This window comes from Canis lupus, chromosome 15, assembly GCF_011100685.1.
Source record: "Canis lupus familiaris isolate Mischka breed German Shepherd chromosome 15, alternate assembly UU_Cfam_GSD_1.0, whole genome shotgun sequence".
In the NCBI taxonomy this organism is placed as follows: domain Eukaryota; kingdom Metazoa; phylum Chordata; class Mammalia; order Carnivora; family Canidae; genus Canis; species Canis lupus.
In genome coordinates, this window is record NC_049236.1 from 6,467,740 (window position 1) to 6,484,818 (window position 17,079).

At 43.1% G+C, this 17,079-nt stretch overlaps 1 protein-coding gene across 1 annotated transcript in view; it reads left to right on the forward strand.

Moving 5' to 3' along the window:
• Nucleotides 1-4,647: 4,647 nt before the first annotated feature.
• Nucleotides 4,648-17,079, forward strand: part of CLSPN (claspin) — a 30,077-nt gene continuing 17,645 nt past the window's right edge. Inside the window, exons 1-8 of the mRNA XM_038557926.1 lie at nucleotides 4,648-4,671; nucleotides 7,926-8,034; nucleotides 8,550-8,998; nucleotides 9,613-9,777; nucleotides 11,260-11,337; nucleotides 11,668-11,740; nucleotides 12,400-12,508; nucleotides 12,692-13,269. Of these exons, the coding sequence (XP_038413854.1) occupies nucleotides 4,648-4,671; nucleotides 7,926-8,034; nucleotides 8,550-8,998; nucleotides 9,613-9,777; nucleotides 11,260-11,337; nucleotides 11,668-11,740; nucleotides 12,400-12,508; nucleotides 12,692-13,269 (1,585 nt within the window). The remainder of the gene's footprint in view (nucleotides 4,672-7,925; nucleotides 8,035-8,549; nucleotides 8,999-9,612; nucleotides 9,778-11,259; nucleotides 11,338-11,667; nucleotides 11,741-12,399; nucleotides 12,509-12,691; nucleotides 13,270-17,079) is intronic.

Below are 17,079 nucleotides of genomic sequence, written 5' to 3' on the forward strand. Positions count from 1 at the left end.
ATGGTGTGTATGCTGTCATGCCTTGGGAAAATGCCCTGATAGGTTTTTTTGTTGTTGTTGTTGTTTTTTAGGCCACAGTATTTTAATCATTCATTCAACAATTATTTAGTAAGCACCCATCATGTGTCAGGTCCTGTGCCCTTTCTCAGGGTCAGGGGGGTACTTAAATTAAGCCAGAAAAACAGCCCTGGCCTTACAGCACAGCCCTCCCCAGGAGAAGGTTAAACTGTATGGAATTTCAGGATGAAATTATTTTTGAAAGCAGATTCTGGGAGATGTAATTATTTCACTGCACCAAAAAAAAATTTAAACAACTCTTTGAATAATTTCAAAATGAAAAAAAAAGTTTTTTTTTTTAATAGAGTGGCTGCAGGCAATAGATGGAATGACACGATGAAGGCCTGCCACTTGGTGGCAGTGCTTCTCCAGGAATAAAGATTCAGCCGCCCAGGACTTAAGAAAAGCAAGCCATTTCTCACACTCCAGAGGAATAGTAGTACTAAAACTTTAACATGGGAGGCTTTCTCAATTTGTAGAAAACGTGAAAATAAAATACATTTATTTAATTAACTTTCTCTCTCCAAACTTTCATATGCCTTTGGAGTCTGCTTTTGTCTTCCAGTGAGCAAATAAATACAACTTTGGAATGTTAAATCCTGTGGCATTTTTTCATAGACATGTAATCTCAGAATTCCTTTTTTTTTAAATATTGATTTTGTGTGACATAAGGATAGATTTTAGTGGCAAAAACGTTTCCTAATTCCTATGACCAGATTAGGCGTGGTCAGTACTGCAAAATATTTCCTGTACCGAGTGTCCAGGTGATCTGCCAATTAAGCCCACTTGAGAATCCATCTTATCTGATTGGACTGGAGCCAGTGTTTTCTACTTATAAATAATAAAAACAAGGCTCTGAGAAACTAAACGACTTGTCTAAGTTTACAAAACCCTTTATTGGACAGGTTCAGGCTAATCTCCGCGAAGTGAACACTGCAGAGATTTCTCTTACTGCCATCAGCTTCATAAACGGAGTTTGCTGGATGACTCACCTTGAGAGTCAAGAGACAGAGAGGAGTCAATGTGACTCCCAGGTTTCTAAATTGGTGAGTGATGGATTATGGTGCCAAAGATCAAAATTGAGAATAAAGATCACTAAGTCCAAATACAGACTCGCTTTAGATTAGCGCAAGTTAATATACAGGATAAAAAATTTCCCCTTCCCAATTCAGCATTCTGCTCATTATCCAAATCAGAGCTCTCTTTCTTTGTTTTTCTGGTGACTGAATAGGTGTTCTTCAAAGCGAAAAATGCTAATTACTTCTGAAAATGCTAATATCAAGAGTCTTGTCTCACTTCCAAAGGGTGTTCAAGAATAATATAGTTATCGAGACCAAATTAGTTCAAGAAATATTGATTTTGGGGATCCCTGGGTGGCTCAGTGGTTTAGCGCCTGCCTTTGGCCCAGGGCGTGATCCTGGAGTCCCGGGATTGAGTCCCACGTCGGGCTCCCGGCATGGAGCCTGCTTCTCCTTCCTCCTGTGTCTGCCTCTCTTTCTCTCTCTGTCATAAATAAATAAATAAATAAATAAATAAATAAATAAATCTTAAAAAAAAAAAAAAAGAAATATTGATTTCCCTATCATGAACCAGGTATGTTCTAAGCCCTTGGTTCTCAAAGTGTGGTCTCCATACCAGCTGTATAAGCATCATCTGGAAACTTGTTGGAAATGGAAATTCTCGGGCGTTGGGGGCACCTGAGTGGCTCAGTCGGTTGAGAACCTGCCTTGGGTTCAGGTCATGATCCTGGGGTGCTGGGATCCAGCCCTGCATAGGGGAAATCCCTGCTCACCAGGGAGCCTGCTTCTCCCTCTGCTCCTTCCCGGCAGCTTGTGCTCTCTTGCTCTCTCTCTCAAATGAATACATTTTTATTTTTTTATTTTTTTTTAATTTTTATTTATTTATGATAGTCACAGAGAGAGAGAGAGAGAGAGAGAGGCAGAGACACAGGCAGAGGGAGAAGCAGGCTCCATGCACCGGGAACCCGACGTGGGATTCGATCCCGGGTCTTCAGGATCGCACCCTGGGCCAAAGGCAGGCGCCAAACCGCGGCGCCACCCAGGGATCCCTTTTATTTATTTATTTATTTATTTATTTATTTATTTATTTATTTATTTATTTATGATATGAATACATTTTTTAAAAAATCTTTTAAAAAAAGAAAATTCGGGCAGCCCCGGTGTCTTAGCGGTTTAGCGCCGCCTTCAGCCCAGGGCACCATCCTGGAGACCTGGGATCGAGTCCCACGTCGGGCTCCCTGCATGGAGCCTGCTTCTCCCTCTACCTGTGTCTCTGCCTCTCTCTCCCTCTCTCTGTCTCTTATGAATAAATAAATAAAATATTAAAAAAAAAAGAAAATTCTTGAGCCTCACATCAGACATACTAAATCAGAAACTCTGGGAGTGAGTGGGGTTCAGTAACCTTGTTACCAGCTCTTCAGATCATTCTTATCATGCTCCAACTATTCTAGATAGTGAGGATATGGTGGTAAAGGAAAGTACTTGACCTCCTGTAGCAACAATATACAAATAGATAAAAATAAAATTTCAGGCAGACTTGTTATTGGGGAAAACAGAGCAGGGGATGGAGAGATAGTGGAGAGTGGGGCTCAGGCAAGGCCTCTCTGAAGAGTATGAGCTCTGGAGTCAGATTGAGCAGGGTGTGAATATTGGCTCCATCAGTTACTAGCCTTTTAAAGGTTTATGTCCCGCTAAAGTAGAGACAGTAGTATTACCTTACAAATTTATTCTGAAGACTAAATAAGATGTTTGCAAAATTCTTGCAACTGTTTCTGTCGCAGGGTAAGCCTCCGATAAATGTTAGCCCTGTAGATATGAAGGAGAAGCGCTATAAATGTATATTTGGAAATCATCAGTGTAGAACTAGCAAAGTGGGTGAAAATGTGGCTAGATGGATGGGAGAGAAGAGGATGTACAGCGGGGTCTTGATGTGGGGAGAAAAAGTGGGTTGAGAAGTGGTGGGGAGGTAAAGAAATAAAGATGAGGAAAGAGAATTTTTATCTGAATCCAGCTAAAGCTGGAAACTTGGATAGAGGAAGCCAGGGGTTAAGGTAACTATCCTGGTTTGCCTGGGACTGAGATTCTCGGGAGATGGACTCTCAATGCTAAAACTGGGAAAGTGGGATGCCTGGGTGACTCAGTGGTTGAGCGTCTACCTTTGGCTCAGGGCGTGATCCTGGAGTCCCAGGACCGAGTCCCACGTCGGGCTCCCTGCATGGAGCCTGCTTCTCCCTTTGCCTGTGTCTCTGCCTCTCTCTGTGTGTTTCTCATGAATAAATAAATAAAATCTTAAAAAAAATAAACTGGAAAAGTCGTGGGAAAATTCAGATGAGTTGGTCACCTATCAATGGATAAGATCATGAGAGTGAAGTAGGGAAGGATGGTAACTACTGCGGCCTTCCCTTCTTGGTGCCCTCTGACTTCCTGCTTACAGTCATCTTGTAAAGTCCCTTCCAGGAACTTGACTCAACCGGAAGCCAGAGGGCAAGGGGGCTTGGGTAGTACAGCCGGGAGTGGTCAGCCTGCCCTGGGCAGAGCAGGATAAGGAATGAGAATAGACCTGGAGGGGCAAAAAGACAGTAACCAGCATAGTCACAAGGAATTAGAATCGTCTGGGATTAGTCTGACTCCGGACCTTTTATTCTTCATTCCTGCCTTGTCTGAGGAGTTGAGGAGTGGATGGGTAGGTATTTTCCTACATCCTCAAATTAACTTTAAATAAAATTATAGGGGATCCCTGTGTGGCTCAGCGGTTTAGCACCTGCCTTTGGCCCAGGGCATGATCCTAGAGACCCGGGATTGAGTCCCACATCGGGCTCCCTGCATGGATCCTGCTTCTCCCTCTGCCTGGGTCTTTGCCTCTCTCTCTCTCTCTGTGTCTTTCATGAATAAATAAATAAATAAATAAATAAATAAATAAATAAATAAATAAATAAATAAATAAATAAAATCTTTTAAAAAATAATAAAAAATAAATAAAATTGTAAAGGCCATCCAAGGATATTCTTTGGTATCTGAGAAGCCCATAGAACTTTCGTCAATGCTCAGGGGCGTGAATGCTCCGTGTACAAGGAGCAGGTGGGACGCAGCTGCTCCTGGGATGGAGGTCCCGGAGAAAACCCCCGCAGGTGTCTTCTAGAAGTGGCCCAGGGATCTTCCCGCTTGAAGGGCTTACTCCTCAACATGCGCTGCAGCAAGGGCCAAAGGTCAAAGCCACCGCTCCCCAGGTAGGGCCTTGCAAGGCCAGAGGGCCCGACCGTCCCGCAGACGGGGCACCAGCCGCCCTGAGCTCGCAGGGACTGGAGCAGCCGGGACCCGCCAAGCCGACCCGGGTTCTATTTGCGAGTCTGGCCGGCGCCGCTTCCTGATTGGTAGGACAGCGCGGGGGCGTGGCCTCGCGCAGAAAGCCGCCTCCGGATTGGTGCAGGTCGTTGGGGCGGGGCCTCCGCGCTGGCTGGGCGCGAAAGCTCAAACAGCGTTGCGGGACTGGAGACCGCGGGAGCCGCTGCGCCCGCGCTACGGGAACGCGAGACCTGCCCCGTCACAGCGAAGCGCGGGAGAGGCCGGAGTCATGCCCGGCGAAGTGGTTTCTGAGGTGAGTTAGTGCACAGGCCGCCGTCCGCGGCTGCCGAGGCCCGGCGCCCAGGGGCGGGGATGGGAAAGGGTCGAGCGGCCCGAGCGGGGCGCGGAGGCGGAGAGGACTACAGCTCCCGGCGTGCCCGGCGGCGGCGGCGCGCGCTCAGGCTGCTGGGAGGCTCCCACGGCCCCGCGGGCTCGCGGCTCTCCGCTCCCGCCGGGCGCCGGGCTGGCCGCGTCGCTCCTGACTCCTGCGGCGCGCGCAGCCGGCCTCCCCGCAGCTCCTCCGGCCGCCCGGCCGCCCCTGCGGCGGGTTTCCTGCCGCGGGGGCTCTTCCTCGTCTGGCTCCCCTCCCCCAACAGAGGACGGCGCAGGCGCAGAAGCACCTGGGCTGCTGGGCAGGGGGGCGGTTCCCCGGAAATGGGAGGCGGGGCCTCCGGGAGGCGGGGTCTGCGCGGGGGCTCTGAGGTCGTGTGGCCGGGACCAGGGGAGGCACCAGCCTTGGGGGCACCTTTAAGAGGGCTACCCAAAACTCCGTAATCGAGATAGTGTTTTAATCCAGTATTTTGAATTTTTAGATACAGCAAGCAAGCCAGCCAGCCCCTGCCTGCGCTTGCGCTTCTGCACCTCTGCACCTCCCCCTAAATCCTGGCCCTGGTTTCAATAAAAATTTTATTAGCAAAAAAAAAAAAAATTGTTAGCAAAAGTGGTTGGCTGACCTCGTGAGCCATAGCTTTGCCAGTTCCATTTATTTTTAGAAAAAAGTGTTGTAAAATAAATAAATAAAAACAAAAAAATATTGCACTAAGGTATTAATCTTGATGACCGAGGTTTTGAGACTGGACTTTGTCCTCACCCTGTTCCTGGCGGTGGCTGTTGCTGATATTGGTACAAACTGCCCGGAATTCGGTGATGAGGAGCATCACTATGTGCTGAGTCATGTGGTTCCCCAAACTCAGTTTCTGCACCCACAAAGAATCTTAACTGTTTAGGTTGTTGGGAGAACCATCAGAACATGCGTGATGATCCTCTGGGGCTCCTCAGTGCCTGTTACCCTGGTTGTTATTCAAATAACTGTACCAAACATTTAAATCAATTTAATAGTTGTTTTGAGAAATCATTAAGGTGGGAAGTGCCTGACTACAGTACAGATGTTAATATTTACACACATGCACACCCTCCCTCCCCTTAATTGGATTCAGAGCCCTAAGAAAGCCAAGGATGGGGATCCCTGGGTGGTGCAGCAGTTTGGCGCCTGCCTTTGGCCCAGGGCACAATCCTGGAGACCCGGGATCGAATTCCACATCGGGCTCCCGGTGCATGGAGCCTGCTTCTCCCTCTGCCTGTGTCTCTGCGCCTCTCTCTCTCTCTGTGACTATCATAAATAAATAAAAAATTTTAAAACATTAAAAAAAAAAAAAAAAGAAAGCCAAGGATGGGTAGCCCTGGTGGCTCATGGGTTTAGCGCCTGCCTTCAGCCTAGGGCGAGACCCTGGAGACCTGGGATCAAGTCCCACGTCAGGCTCCCTGCATGGAGCCTGCTTCTCTCTCTGCCAGTATCTCTGCCTCTCTCTCTCTCTCTCTCTCTCTCTCTCTGTCTCTCACGAATAAATAAATAAAATCTTAAAAAAAAAAAAAGAAAAGAAAAGAAAGCCAAGGATGTAGGAGATCTGGCCTCTAGGGTCAGCCTGGTTGCTAACTAGTCAAGTCACCTAACACCATCCTGCTCATGTTTTTTATTTGTGACTTTTAAAATGGTTTTATTTGGGAAATTTGAAACCTACATGAACACAGCAAAGTTGGTAAAAAGAACCTATCACCTAACTTCAAGTTATCAAATCATGCCAGTCTTGTTTCATTTATAGTCTCACCCACTTTCCCCCCTCACTGGATTATTTGGAAGCATATTTCAGACCTCATTTCATCCACAAATATTTCATTATTAATCTCTACGATAAAGGACTTCCCGAAACAGATAACCACAAATATTATTACTACACCTAAAAAATTCACAATTGTTGTTTAATACTAAATATCTAGTTAGTGTTCAGATTTCTTTGAGTCACATATACATATACTTTCAGTTTATTTGAATCAGGATCCAAAGTCTGCATATTGCAATTGTTGATGTGTGTGTATCTTAACTCCATATAGATCTCCCCATTTGTCTTTTTTTCTTGCAGTTTACTGTTAAGGAAATCCACAGTTTGTACTACAGAGCTTTTCACATCTGGATTGCATCTCTGTGATGTTATTTAACATGTCATTTGGATATACTGAGAAACATTCCCAAAAAAAATGTGTAATAAATGCTTAATTCTTTTGGTTTATGTACCTTAAAGCATTGATTCTGTAGCACTCTTCAAAGATGAACAATGAATTTTTTTGTCCAATGATTCCTTTTTTTTTAAGATTTTATTTATTTATTTTAAAGATTTATTTATTTATTTATTCATTCATTCATTTATTCATGAGAGACACAGAGAGAGAGAGGCAGAGACACAGGCAGAGGGAGAAGCAGGCTCCGTGCAGGGAGCCCGACGTGGGCCTTGATCCCGGGACTCCAGGATCATGCCCTGGGCTGAAGGTAGGCGCCAAACCGTTGAGCCACCCAGGGATCCCCTTATTTTATTTTTTAAAAGATTTTATTTATTTATTCATAGAGACACAGAGATACAGGCAGAGGGAGAAGCAGGCTCCATGCAGGGAGCCCAACGTGGGACTCGATCCTGGGTCTCCGGGGTCACGCCCTGGGCTGAAGGTGGCTCTAAACCACTGAGCCACCCGGGCTGCCCCTAAGGTTTTATTTTTAAGTAATCTCTACACTCATCCTGGGATTGAACCCACAATTCCAAGATCGAGAGTCATATGTTCCACTGAACCAAACCAGCCAGACACCCCTTGTGCAGTAATTCTTAATGTCATCACTTCTTTGAACCATTGTTTTTTGTTTTTTTTTTTTTTAATTTTTTTATTTATTTATGATAGTCACAGAGAGAGAGAGAGAGAGAGAGGCAGAGACACAGGCAGAGGGAGAAGCAGGCTCCATGCACCGGGAGCCCGACGTGGGATTCGATCCCGGGTCTCCAGGATCGTGCCCTGGGCCAAAGGCAGGCGCCAAACCGCTGCGCCATCCAGGGATCCCTCTTTGAACCATTGTATTGGTGTTTTCCTTACTTGAGTCTTATGGTCCTATGATGATTTGTGAATCATTAGATATTTAGAGCTTTTTGTCATCAGCTGGTTAATGCAAAGTGTGTTCTCATTTTCTAGGTTCACCTAGAAATCAGTGATCCAAAGCTCATTTCACAGGAAGGAGCCAATAGTCCTTCAGACAGTGGACAAGGCAGCTGTGAAACAATTGTGCCCTTGAGTGATGGAGGTTTGTAATAGTGATTTTATTTTTAAGAATAGAATGTAGGAGCTTGGGTTGTAAGTGGACTGGATTAATTTCATTATCCTTTTGTTTCGTTAAATTATTCTTAACCGTATTATTTGTCTTATTATATAAACAAAATAATAGTGCTTGTAGCCTTTTGACATTAGCTATTTCTATTATGTTATTAAATGTATAAAATGTCTAGAAGCTACCACATTGCCTTGTTGCATGCATTCATCCTTTAATAAAAGGATTTTTAACATCTGCCAGAAGAATTAGAACAACTTTACACTTTGTAAATATATATAATTACATTTCTCAGTAAGAGACATTTTTCCAGGGAAAATGTTTTTCAAAACCTATTTTTAGATTTGCTTTGCTACAATCAGTTCTTAGTGGTAGCTACATAATTTCACGAGGTGACATAGCACTTGAATAATTGGATATTTTTGAAGACCAGTGGGACTAGGAGGAGGGCCGAATGACAGTAGACCTCTAAAAAAAATTGTTTCCTCCAGATTCAGATGAAGAGATATTCACGAGTAAGAAATTGAAAAGCAAGAAGGTGCTACAAGACAGTGATTCTGAGAGAGAGGACACAAATGCCTCCCCAGAGCAAACTCCCTATGACAGTGTTGAGGAGGAAAATAAAGAGAACTTATATGCCGGAAAAAATGGAAAAGTCAGAAGGATTTACAAAACTCTGGCAGACAGTGCTGAAAGTGACATCGAGGAGTCTTTGTATCAGGAAAACCTTGAAACCCAGGTGATGCCTTGCTTAGAGCGGAGTCTCCAATCTGAAAACTCTGTGGACTTCACAGTCGACAGAAAGATTTCCAAAAAACCCAAACGTGATAAAGAAGGAATTGGAGGAAAAGCAAAAGTAAAATCAAAGAGAAGACTTGAGAAAGAGGAAAAAAAGATGGAAAAAATCAGGCGGCTAAAAAAGAAGGAAACGAAAAGTGAGGTATGTTTAAAAGAACAAATTTGTTCTTTCTAAGGTGGATGAACTTAACATCTTAGAGCAAGTTGCTTTTAGTTCTTGAGGTTTCTGCACGCAGAATATAGCTTCGAGTTGATTGTTTTGCGTTGCAAGTATTGAGATAATGGAATTTAAAACTTGCTGGTCTCATTCTCCATTTTAGATAAATAGGGGACACTTCCAAATAAAGTAGATTTCTGATTTTCTTTGCAAGCGTATGGAATAACTGCTGCTTCTGATTTGATGAAAATTAACTTTCAGAGGAGAATTTTTTAGGCATCCATACGTCAAGTCTGGTTTGCTGACTAGAGAAACCATCTTCAAGTTTTATAAAGTAGTTGCTTAATAAGTATTTAATTGATTTTGCAAAAAATATATATACTGTTTATTAAGTTGGTTTTGGGCAGTAAAATCACAGCATGGACCTCAAAGGATGACTGTGGGTAGGGGCCCAGGAGACTGTTCTAAAATGCCATATATTTGTCTGTTGATGTACTATGTATGGGCTTTTCATTGCCTGATCCAAATTAGCTTATTATATTGTGGAATATTGGAGTTTGAGTGATTGGATTTAGCTTTTTTCTTTATGTGTTATCCAGGAAGATGATGTGAAACAGCCATTTAATGATAGTGGCTGTCTTCTCGTGGATAAAGACCTTTTTGAAACTGGGTTGGAGGAGGAGGAAACTAACTCTGCATTGGAAGACGAAGAGTCTTTGGAATCGATAAGGGCAGCTGTGAAAAACAAAGTAAAAAAGCACAAGGCAAGTAAAAGATGATTGCGTAAGAGCTAACCCACTGCTTCTAACCTTTGCTTTATTTTCTGATTTACTGTTGGAAGTTTTTTTTTTTTTTAACTGAAGAAAAACATGTGGCAATTGATTTAAGTTTTCTGGCTGTTAATTTTGGAATCAGGCAGTACAAGTGATAGATGTGCTAACTTGTGTGGAAGCTAGTATTTTGAGTACCCTCATAGGATGTCAGGGGGAAAAAAGTGAGCCTTTATATTGTATAAGAAACAGGTATGAATGGGGCAGAGATACAAGTTTTATTTTCCTGTGGCCTCTAAGAAATGAACCTAAAGTGTTTCTGGTGGGGCGTCTGGGTGGTTCAGTCGGTTAACTGCCTGCCTTTGGCTTAGGTCATCTCAGAGTCCTGGGATCCAGTCCCGCATGGTCCTCCCTGCTCAGTGGGGAGTCTGCTTCTCCCTTTCCCTCTGCCTCTCCCCTTGCTTGTGCACACATGTTCTCTCTCGTGTGCTCAAATAAATAAAATCTTAAAAAAAAAAAAAAGTGTTTCTGGGAAGGTATCAGTAGTGAAACATCATTGTCCTGAGTGTTTGGAAGTGCAATTATTCTTGCTAAGATTATCTTTAGCTCCTTGGGAGTTATTGGGAAAGATAATAAAGGCGTGTAAGAAATGAGAGCTCAAGCTCCATTTGAGGCAGCAAAGTTTTTTCTAAGCTTTTTTTTTTTCTAAGCTTTATAGAGATGCTATACGTTTATTTTTTTAAACATTTTTAAATATGGGGATCCCTGGGTGGTGCAGCGGTTTGGCGCCTGCCTTTGGCCCAGGGCGCTATCCCGGAGACCTGGTATCGAGTCCCACATCGGGCTCCCGGCATGGAGCCTGCTTCTCCCTCTGCTTGTGTCTCTGCCTCTCTCTCTCTGTGTCTATCGTAAATAAATAAATAAATAAATAAGTAAATAAATAAATAAATTTATTTAAATATGTCTCGAGAGAAGCAGAGACACAGGCAGAGGGAGAAGCAGGCTCCCTGTGGAGAGCCTGATGTGGGACTTGATCCCAGGACCTCAGGATCACAACCTGAGCTAATGGCAGATGCTCAACCACTGAGCCATCTAGGTAACCCGGGATGCTATATGTTTAAAACTTTATATTTAATAATTATTGACTTGTTATTAATGTAGCATGATGTGATGTTGGGATACAAAAGCAATCTTTTGAGTAGGCAATTTCCTCTTATTTCAGCTTAATTCTTTTTTAATAATGTTTTTAAAGATTTATTTCCTTGAGAGAGCGAGCGAGTAGGGGGAGGGACAGAGAGAGAATGCCAAGCAGACTCCCTGCTCAACACAGAGCCCCACAAAGGCTGAATCCCATAACCCACGAGATCATGACCTGAGCTAAAATCATGACTTGGTCGCTTAACCGACTGAGCCACCCAGGCGCCCCTTAGGTTTAATTTTTGTCCATATTTTTCAGCTTGTAATCTTCTCTTTTAGGAAAAGGAACTGTCTTTGGAGAGTGGAGTCTATCCATTTGAAGAAGAGACTGAGCTATCCAAAGGCACCATAAGGAAGGTAAGATAGAGCTCTGTACAATTGTCATGTTGATTTTCTTTCTCCAGGAGATGGTGAATTTCTGAGGGATAAATATTTTATCAAATCTGTCACAGTTTCCTGGTGCCCAAGATATTGCTTTGTACATGGTAGGGACACAAATATGGACTGTGTTGAATTAATTCTATGTGATCTACAAATAAATGATATCTTTGAGTTTATATTGTACTGAATCTATTAGTGCTTGCTTTTGCCTCTCCATCCTTTTTCTTGGAAAGAGCAAACTCTTGAAGGATGAATAGCTTTCTGAATAATAGCATTAATGTAGTCTCATTTTTTGTTTTCTTTAAGGAAAGGAAGGCAGCCCGATTAAGTAAGGAAGCATTAAAAAAACTGCATAGTGAGACTCAACGCCTTATTCGAGGTAACGTAAGCCAGTACAGTAACTTTGAGGCAAATCACAATATTTCTTTGTAGGCTCAACTTGGCCGTGGCAAAATATTTTTTTAAAGATTTTGTTAGAGCGCGAGTGCACAAATGGTGGAGTTGGGGTGGAGGGAGAAGCAGACTCTCCACTGAGCAGGGAGCCCAACACGGGGCTTGATCCCAGGACCCTGAGATCATGACCTGAGCCCAAGGTAGATGCTTAACCAAGTGAGCCACCCACAATCAGTTTGATTTCACAACCAGATTTAAAAGCCACTGGTCTTCAGGGAGTTCTTTTGTACTTAGATCCTGTCTTTATTAGGGCAGCCCTGGTGGCTCAGCGGTTTGGCGCCTGCCTTTGGCCCAGGGCGTGATCCTGGAGATCCAGGATCGAGTCCCATGTCGGGCTCCCTGCATGGAGCCTGCTTCTCCCTCTGCCTGTGTCTCTGCCTCTCTCTTTCTCTCTCTCTCTCTCTCTGTCTCTCATGAATAAATAAATAAAATCTTAAAAAAAAAAAATCCTGTCTTTATTAAAGCCAGGATTGTTTTCTATTTCTGGTGATGGCTTTCACTGTACTGTTTAGTTAACTGGATATGAAGTGACATTTCAGAATATACAGTAAATGTATTTGCTGCTTCTTTTGTTTGATTTTATAGAGTCTGCGCTTAATCTTCCATATCATATGCCTGAGAATAAAACCATTCATGATTTCTTCAAACGTAAACCCCGACCCACTTGCCAGGGGAATGCCATGGCACTACTGAAGTAAGAACTCTCTTTCCTTGTGATTATAATTTTTGCAAATACTCAGTTTTGTAACAAACATCTGGTGTAAAAAGTTCAGATTCCTCACTCATCAAACTGATTTAGCTGAATATCATTATATACTGAGATGAGAGTTTCCCACTTAGGATAATTTTCAACGTCAGCTCATTTTCCCTTCTCTAGGTCATCTAAGTATCAGTCAAGCCATCACAAAGAATCCATAGACACCGCAAATACAAGCGAGAAGAATAACGACCACCAAAGCAAAGATTCTGAGCAGACAAGAGGTGCGGGATATGAAATGGACATTAATGCACTCCCTGCAGCTTCAAATGAAGCCCAGATCACTACTGGATCAGAGGAGTCTTGCAGTAAGGATGTGATGGGAAGTGAAGAGCAAGAAATTCAGGAGAAACAGAAGCAGAGTGATGACAGACCTTCACCTGAGGACAGCTACGTGGCTCAGCAGGAATCCAGCTCCCTCGGGAATGAGGACAATGAAGAGTATCAGGCCGGAGGGCTTGTGGCACCTGAACCTCATTCTCTGGAGAGAGAAGAAGGCCTGAAGAAAACAGAAGAAGCAGATGACAAGGTGGAAGAGCCCAGGCAGCAAACTAAATCCATAATTATGCAACCCGAAAAAGTGAGGAGGTTCACACTGGATAGGCTTAAGCAACTGGGAGTAGATGTTTCCATTAAACCTCGGCTGGGTGCTGATGAAGATTCCTTTGTGATACTTGAAGAACCTGAAACCAACAGAGGTAATCCTTTGAATTGTGGGGGAGCCTCCAGAGTAATTTATTCTGGTAGCTGTCTAGTATTTGCTCCTGTGGAGGTTAGGGAACCCAGGAGGAAATGATAACCACACGTGATCTTATGCTGTAGTTGTACCAGATATTGGTAAAATTCTATTTAGATGAATCTGGCCTGTCATCAGAATGTTCTCAACCTTGTTTAAAACAGGAAGCTTGTTGATAGGTTAGTACACAAAAGAGATGCATTGGCTGTTTGTTATGGCATGACATTCAAAAAAGCATTATTCATCGTTTTCACCATTAAAGGGAGACCTTTTAGTTTGGTAAATTGTTTGTAAAAAGCTTATTTTTCCCCTACTATTTAACAAATATTAAATTATCCATAACATGCAAGGTGTTGTAGGGCAGCATACCAAAAGAAATCTGACATTTATTGTACATGTAAGCTACTTATGCTCTCGTACGGAAGATAAGTATGCAAGTAACAGTAATACCAGAGAGAAGGTGGAAAGTGACATCTATAATGAACGTGTGTCACTGATAATTGGAAAAATTAAATGAACAAAAGGGAAAAGTAGTCTTTGCCAAAAGAAACATTTAGAATAAAGTGCTGGGGCAGTTTAGAGGAAGGATTAGTTTCTTCCAATAGGTGGGTAGAAGAAGGCTTGAAGAGTAGGTGGGTGTAATTACTTGTTCACTGCCTTTCCTTTTATACTTTGAATAGGGATCTTCTAGCTTGTTCCCTACTCTATCACCAGTGCTTCCACAGTGGATGACATATTATAGGCGTTTATATTGGATGAGTGAATGAATGAATGCTCCTTCAAGACAGAGTTTAAATATTACCATATTAGGTAGACTTCCTGATTAGTAGGCGGAATTGGGTGTTCCCTCCTCTGCATTGAGGCCATTTGGCGTGATAAGAGCTTAGACTCTGTAGCAAGACCAAGGTTTGAATCTAGACTGTGCTACTCATTGTTTAACCTTGAGTGTGCCATTTGACCTCTCTGAGGCACCTTAAGGAAAAAAGAAAGAAAGAAAGAAAAAAGAAAATCCAGTTCACAGGACTATAGTGAAGATTTGTTGAAATAAGGCATAGAAATGCATAAAGAAGCACTCAAATAGTGGCTCCTATTTCTATTATTAGTGAAATTATTTACATCGTAACCATAACAGCTTATGGTTGGCAGGTGCTCTGTCATCAACAGTATCTGGTGTGTAAATTATGCCCAGAGATTCTATTGATTGAATGAGTGGGCTTTTTGGAAGTGGAGAGAAGGACACTCTTGAAAGGGACAAGAAGAGCTCTGCATGGTGCATATTGGGAGGATGTGTGAGTCAGTTTAACCAGAGCAGGACATGGAGTGAAAGGTTTGTGTAACAGAACTAACGTAGATGGGTTCCCTGGGTGGCGCAGCGGTTTGGCGCCTGCCTTTGGCCCAGGGCGCAATCCTGGAGACCCGGGATCGAATCCCACGTCGGGCTCCCGGTGCATGGAGCCTGCTTCTCCCTCTGCCTGTGTCTCTGCCTCTCTCTCTCTCTGTGTGACTATCATAAATAAATTAAAAAAAAAAAAAAAAAAAAACTAACGTAGCTCCATTAGCAGAGAAGCAGGGAAATAAGCTGTTGCCTGAAACACGGAGGGAAAGTTTTGTGGTGTGGGAGTTATCTAAACAGCTCCAGAGTAAGAGAGGGGGAAGCAACATTTTTTGAGTACTTAACAATACTAGACACTGTGAGATTTTTTTTTTTATTTGGGACTTGAAGCTCTCTAAACAGTTCTGGACTGAGACAGGAAAGGGAAGAAACCTTTTTCATGAGTACCTACTACATTAGACACTGATAGATTCTCTATTATTGTTATTAATTCTCGTAGCCCCAGGTATTATTTTGCAGTGAAGAGATGGAGACTTGGAGAGGCTGGGTAATTTTTCCAACATTACTTGGCTTATATAGGGAACTAGCACAGTGCCTGGCACATAGTAGGCATTTATTTTTGGGTCGGAATATGTTTTCCTTCAGAAATAGTATTTGACATCAAAGTTGGATTTCCATACCAGCCAGTCCCATATTTATGAAGTTAGGATCAACTTTTATTTATCTGTGCAATAAACCTTTATTTAGCATGGTGTCGGATGCTTTGTATACAAGACATAGTCCCTGCTCTCAAGGAAGTTAAAGCCTGGTAGTAGTGACAGACAGGCAAACAGGGCATTCATTACACGACTGGATAGTGAATGCGTCTATTCTCTGAGCCTGGAGGAAGGGTACCTCACTTGGAATGTCTCTTGGGGAGTCAGGAACATTTCCGAAAGGAACTGATACCAGAGCTGAGTCCTGAAAGCCTAGTAGAGATACCAAGGCAGAGAAGTGAGGGAGGGCATTCTTGGCGGAGGGAAGAGACCCACAAAAGATCCAACAATGACCAGAGAAAATACAGGGTGTTGTGGTGAGCTGGAGTGAAGATTGCAAAGGCATTGAGGATGGGTAACTGGAGGCCAGATCATACAGGGCTTTGAGGCCATGGTAGGAGCTTGGACTTTTGCCTTTTGTTAGTAGAGGGCCACTGAAAAACTTTTAGCAAAGGAAATGACCCAATCAGATACTCATTTTGGGGAGGTCAATCTGGTGGCAAGTATGGTGGACACATTGAAAGGAGTTAAGAATAAAAGTAGTAGGAACAGCTTAGTTTCCTTAACCTCGCATAGAGTAGGGTTTCCATGAGAAAACGCATGTAGATCTAAACATCGGGGTACTAGAAATGTGTAACTCCTGCTGCCTGCAATAGTGTAGAGGATCATCTCTGCCCTTAATTCCTCTGTTTTTCTGGACTAAGAACAATGGGGATGAGCATAGTTTTAGATTCATGCTGCTGGTGGAAACCTAAGCTGGAGCAGAGACCCTTCAGTTAGGACATGAAAGGATCCTGGAAAAAGACTGGTGGACAGAGAGAAACCTGAGCAGGATTTCTAGGGCAAGGAGGAAGATGGTTGAGTCATGTAGTAAAGGGCAAGGAAAGCAGGTGTCCTGATATGTTGGAGAGGAAGAGCTCTAAGGACCCTGGCTTTCTCTAGAAGAATGAAGGCAACTCCTCTGCCTCATTATTACTTTAGGTCCCAAGCAAATCTTGCTCCACATCCATTTGTTTTAATCTGTTGGTGCCAATAATGACCTGCCTATTTCTGTTGGCTTTCCACTTTCATCCCGCCATTGCTTCCAGCCTCACTGAACCACCATGCGGGTGCAAACTCACATCTTCTCTCCTTACACTTTTGTTTGTTAGGTAAACATATCATCCTTTGGAGCTGGATTTTTGCTACTTGATTATACTAGGAACTCAGAATGAACAGGTTTCCTTCCATTTCTTCTGTTCCCTTTTAAGGAAGGAAGAACCACATCTAGCTGGTAACTGTAAAACCACTAAAATACAATTCGAGTGCATTTTAGAAAAAGAACCAAACGTGGAGTGTTCTGGACATCTTATATAGAAGAGAAAGCTTGTGAAAATATCCAGCATCCCTTGACCCCAAAGGAATCTTTTCTCTTTGTAACTGTCAGCTCTCTTAAAACAGCCCACAGTGATATGATGTCTCCCACAGAGGCAGCAGGTGATGGTGCCAGATAGCAGCTAGCTGAGGGAGAAAGGAGAAAGAAATTCTGAGCTATTACAGCAATGGGGAAGTGAGGAGAGGCACTATTGCCATTGGACCACTGAACCTACTGCTCCCAGTATATATAGTCCCCTCTGTAAGATAAGTGTGGTATAGAGGCCACCTGTAAATAGAATTTCCTTTCTGATTATATTGATTGTACAAG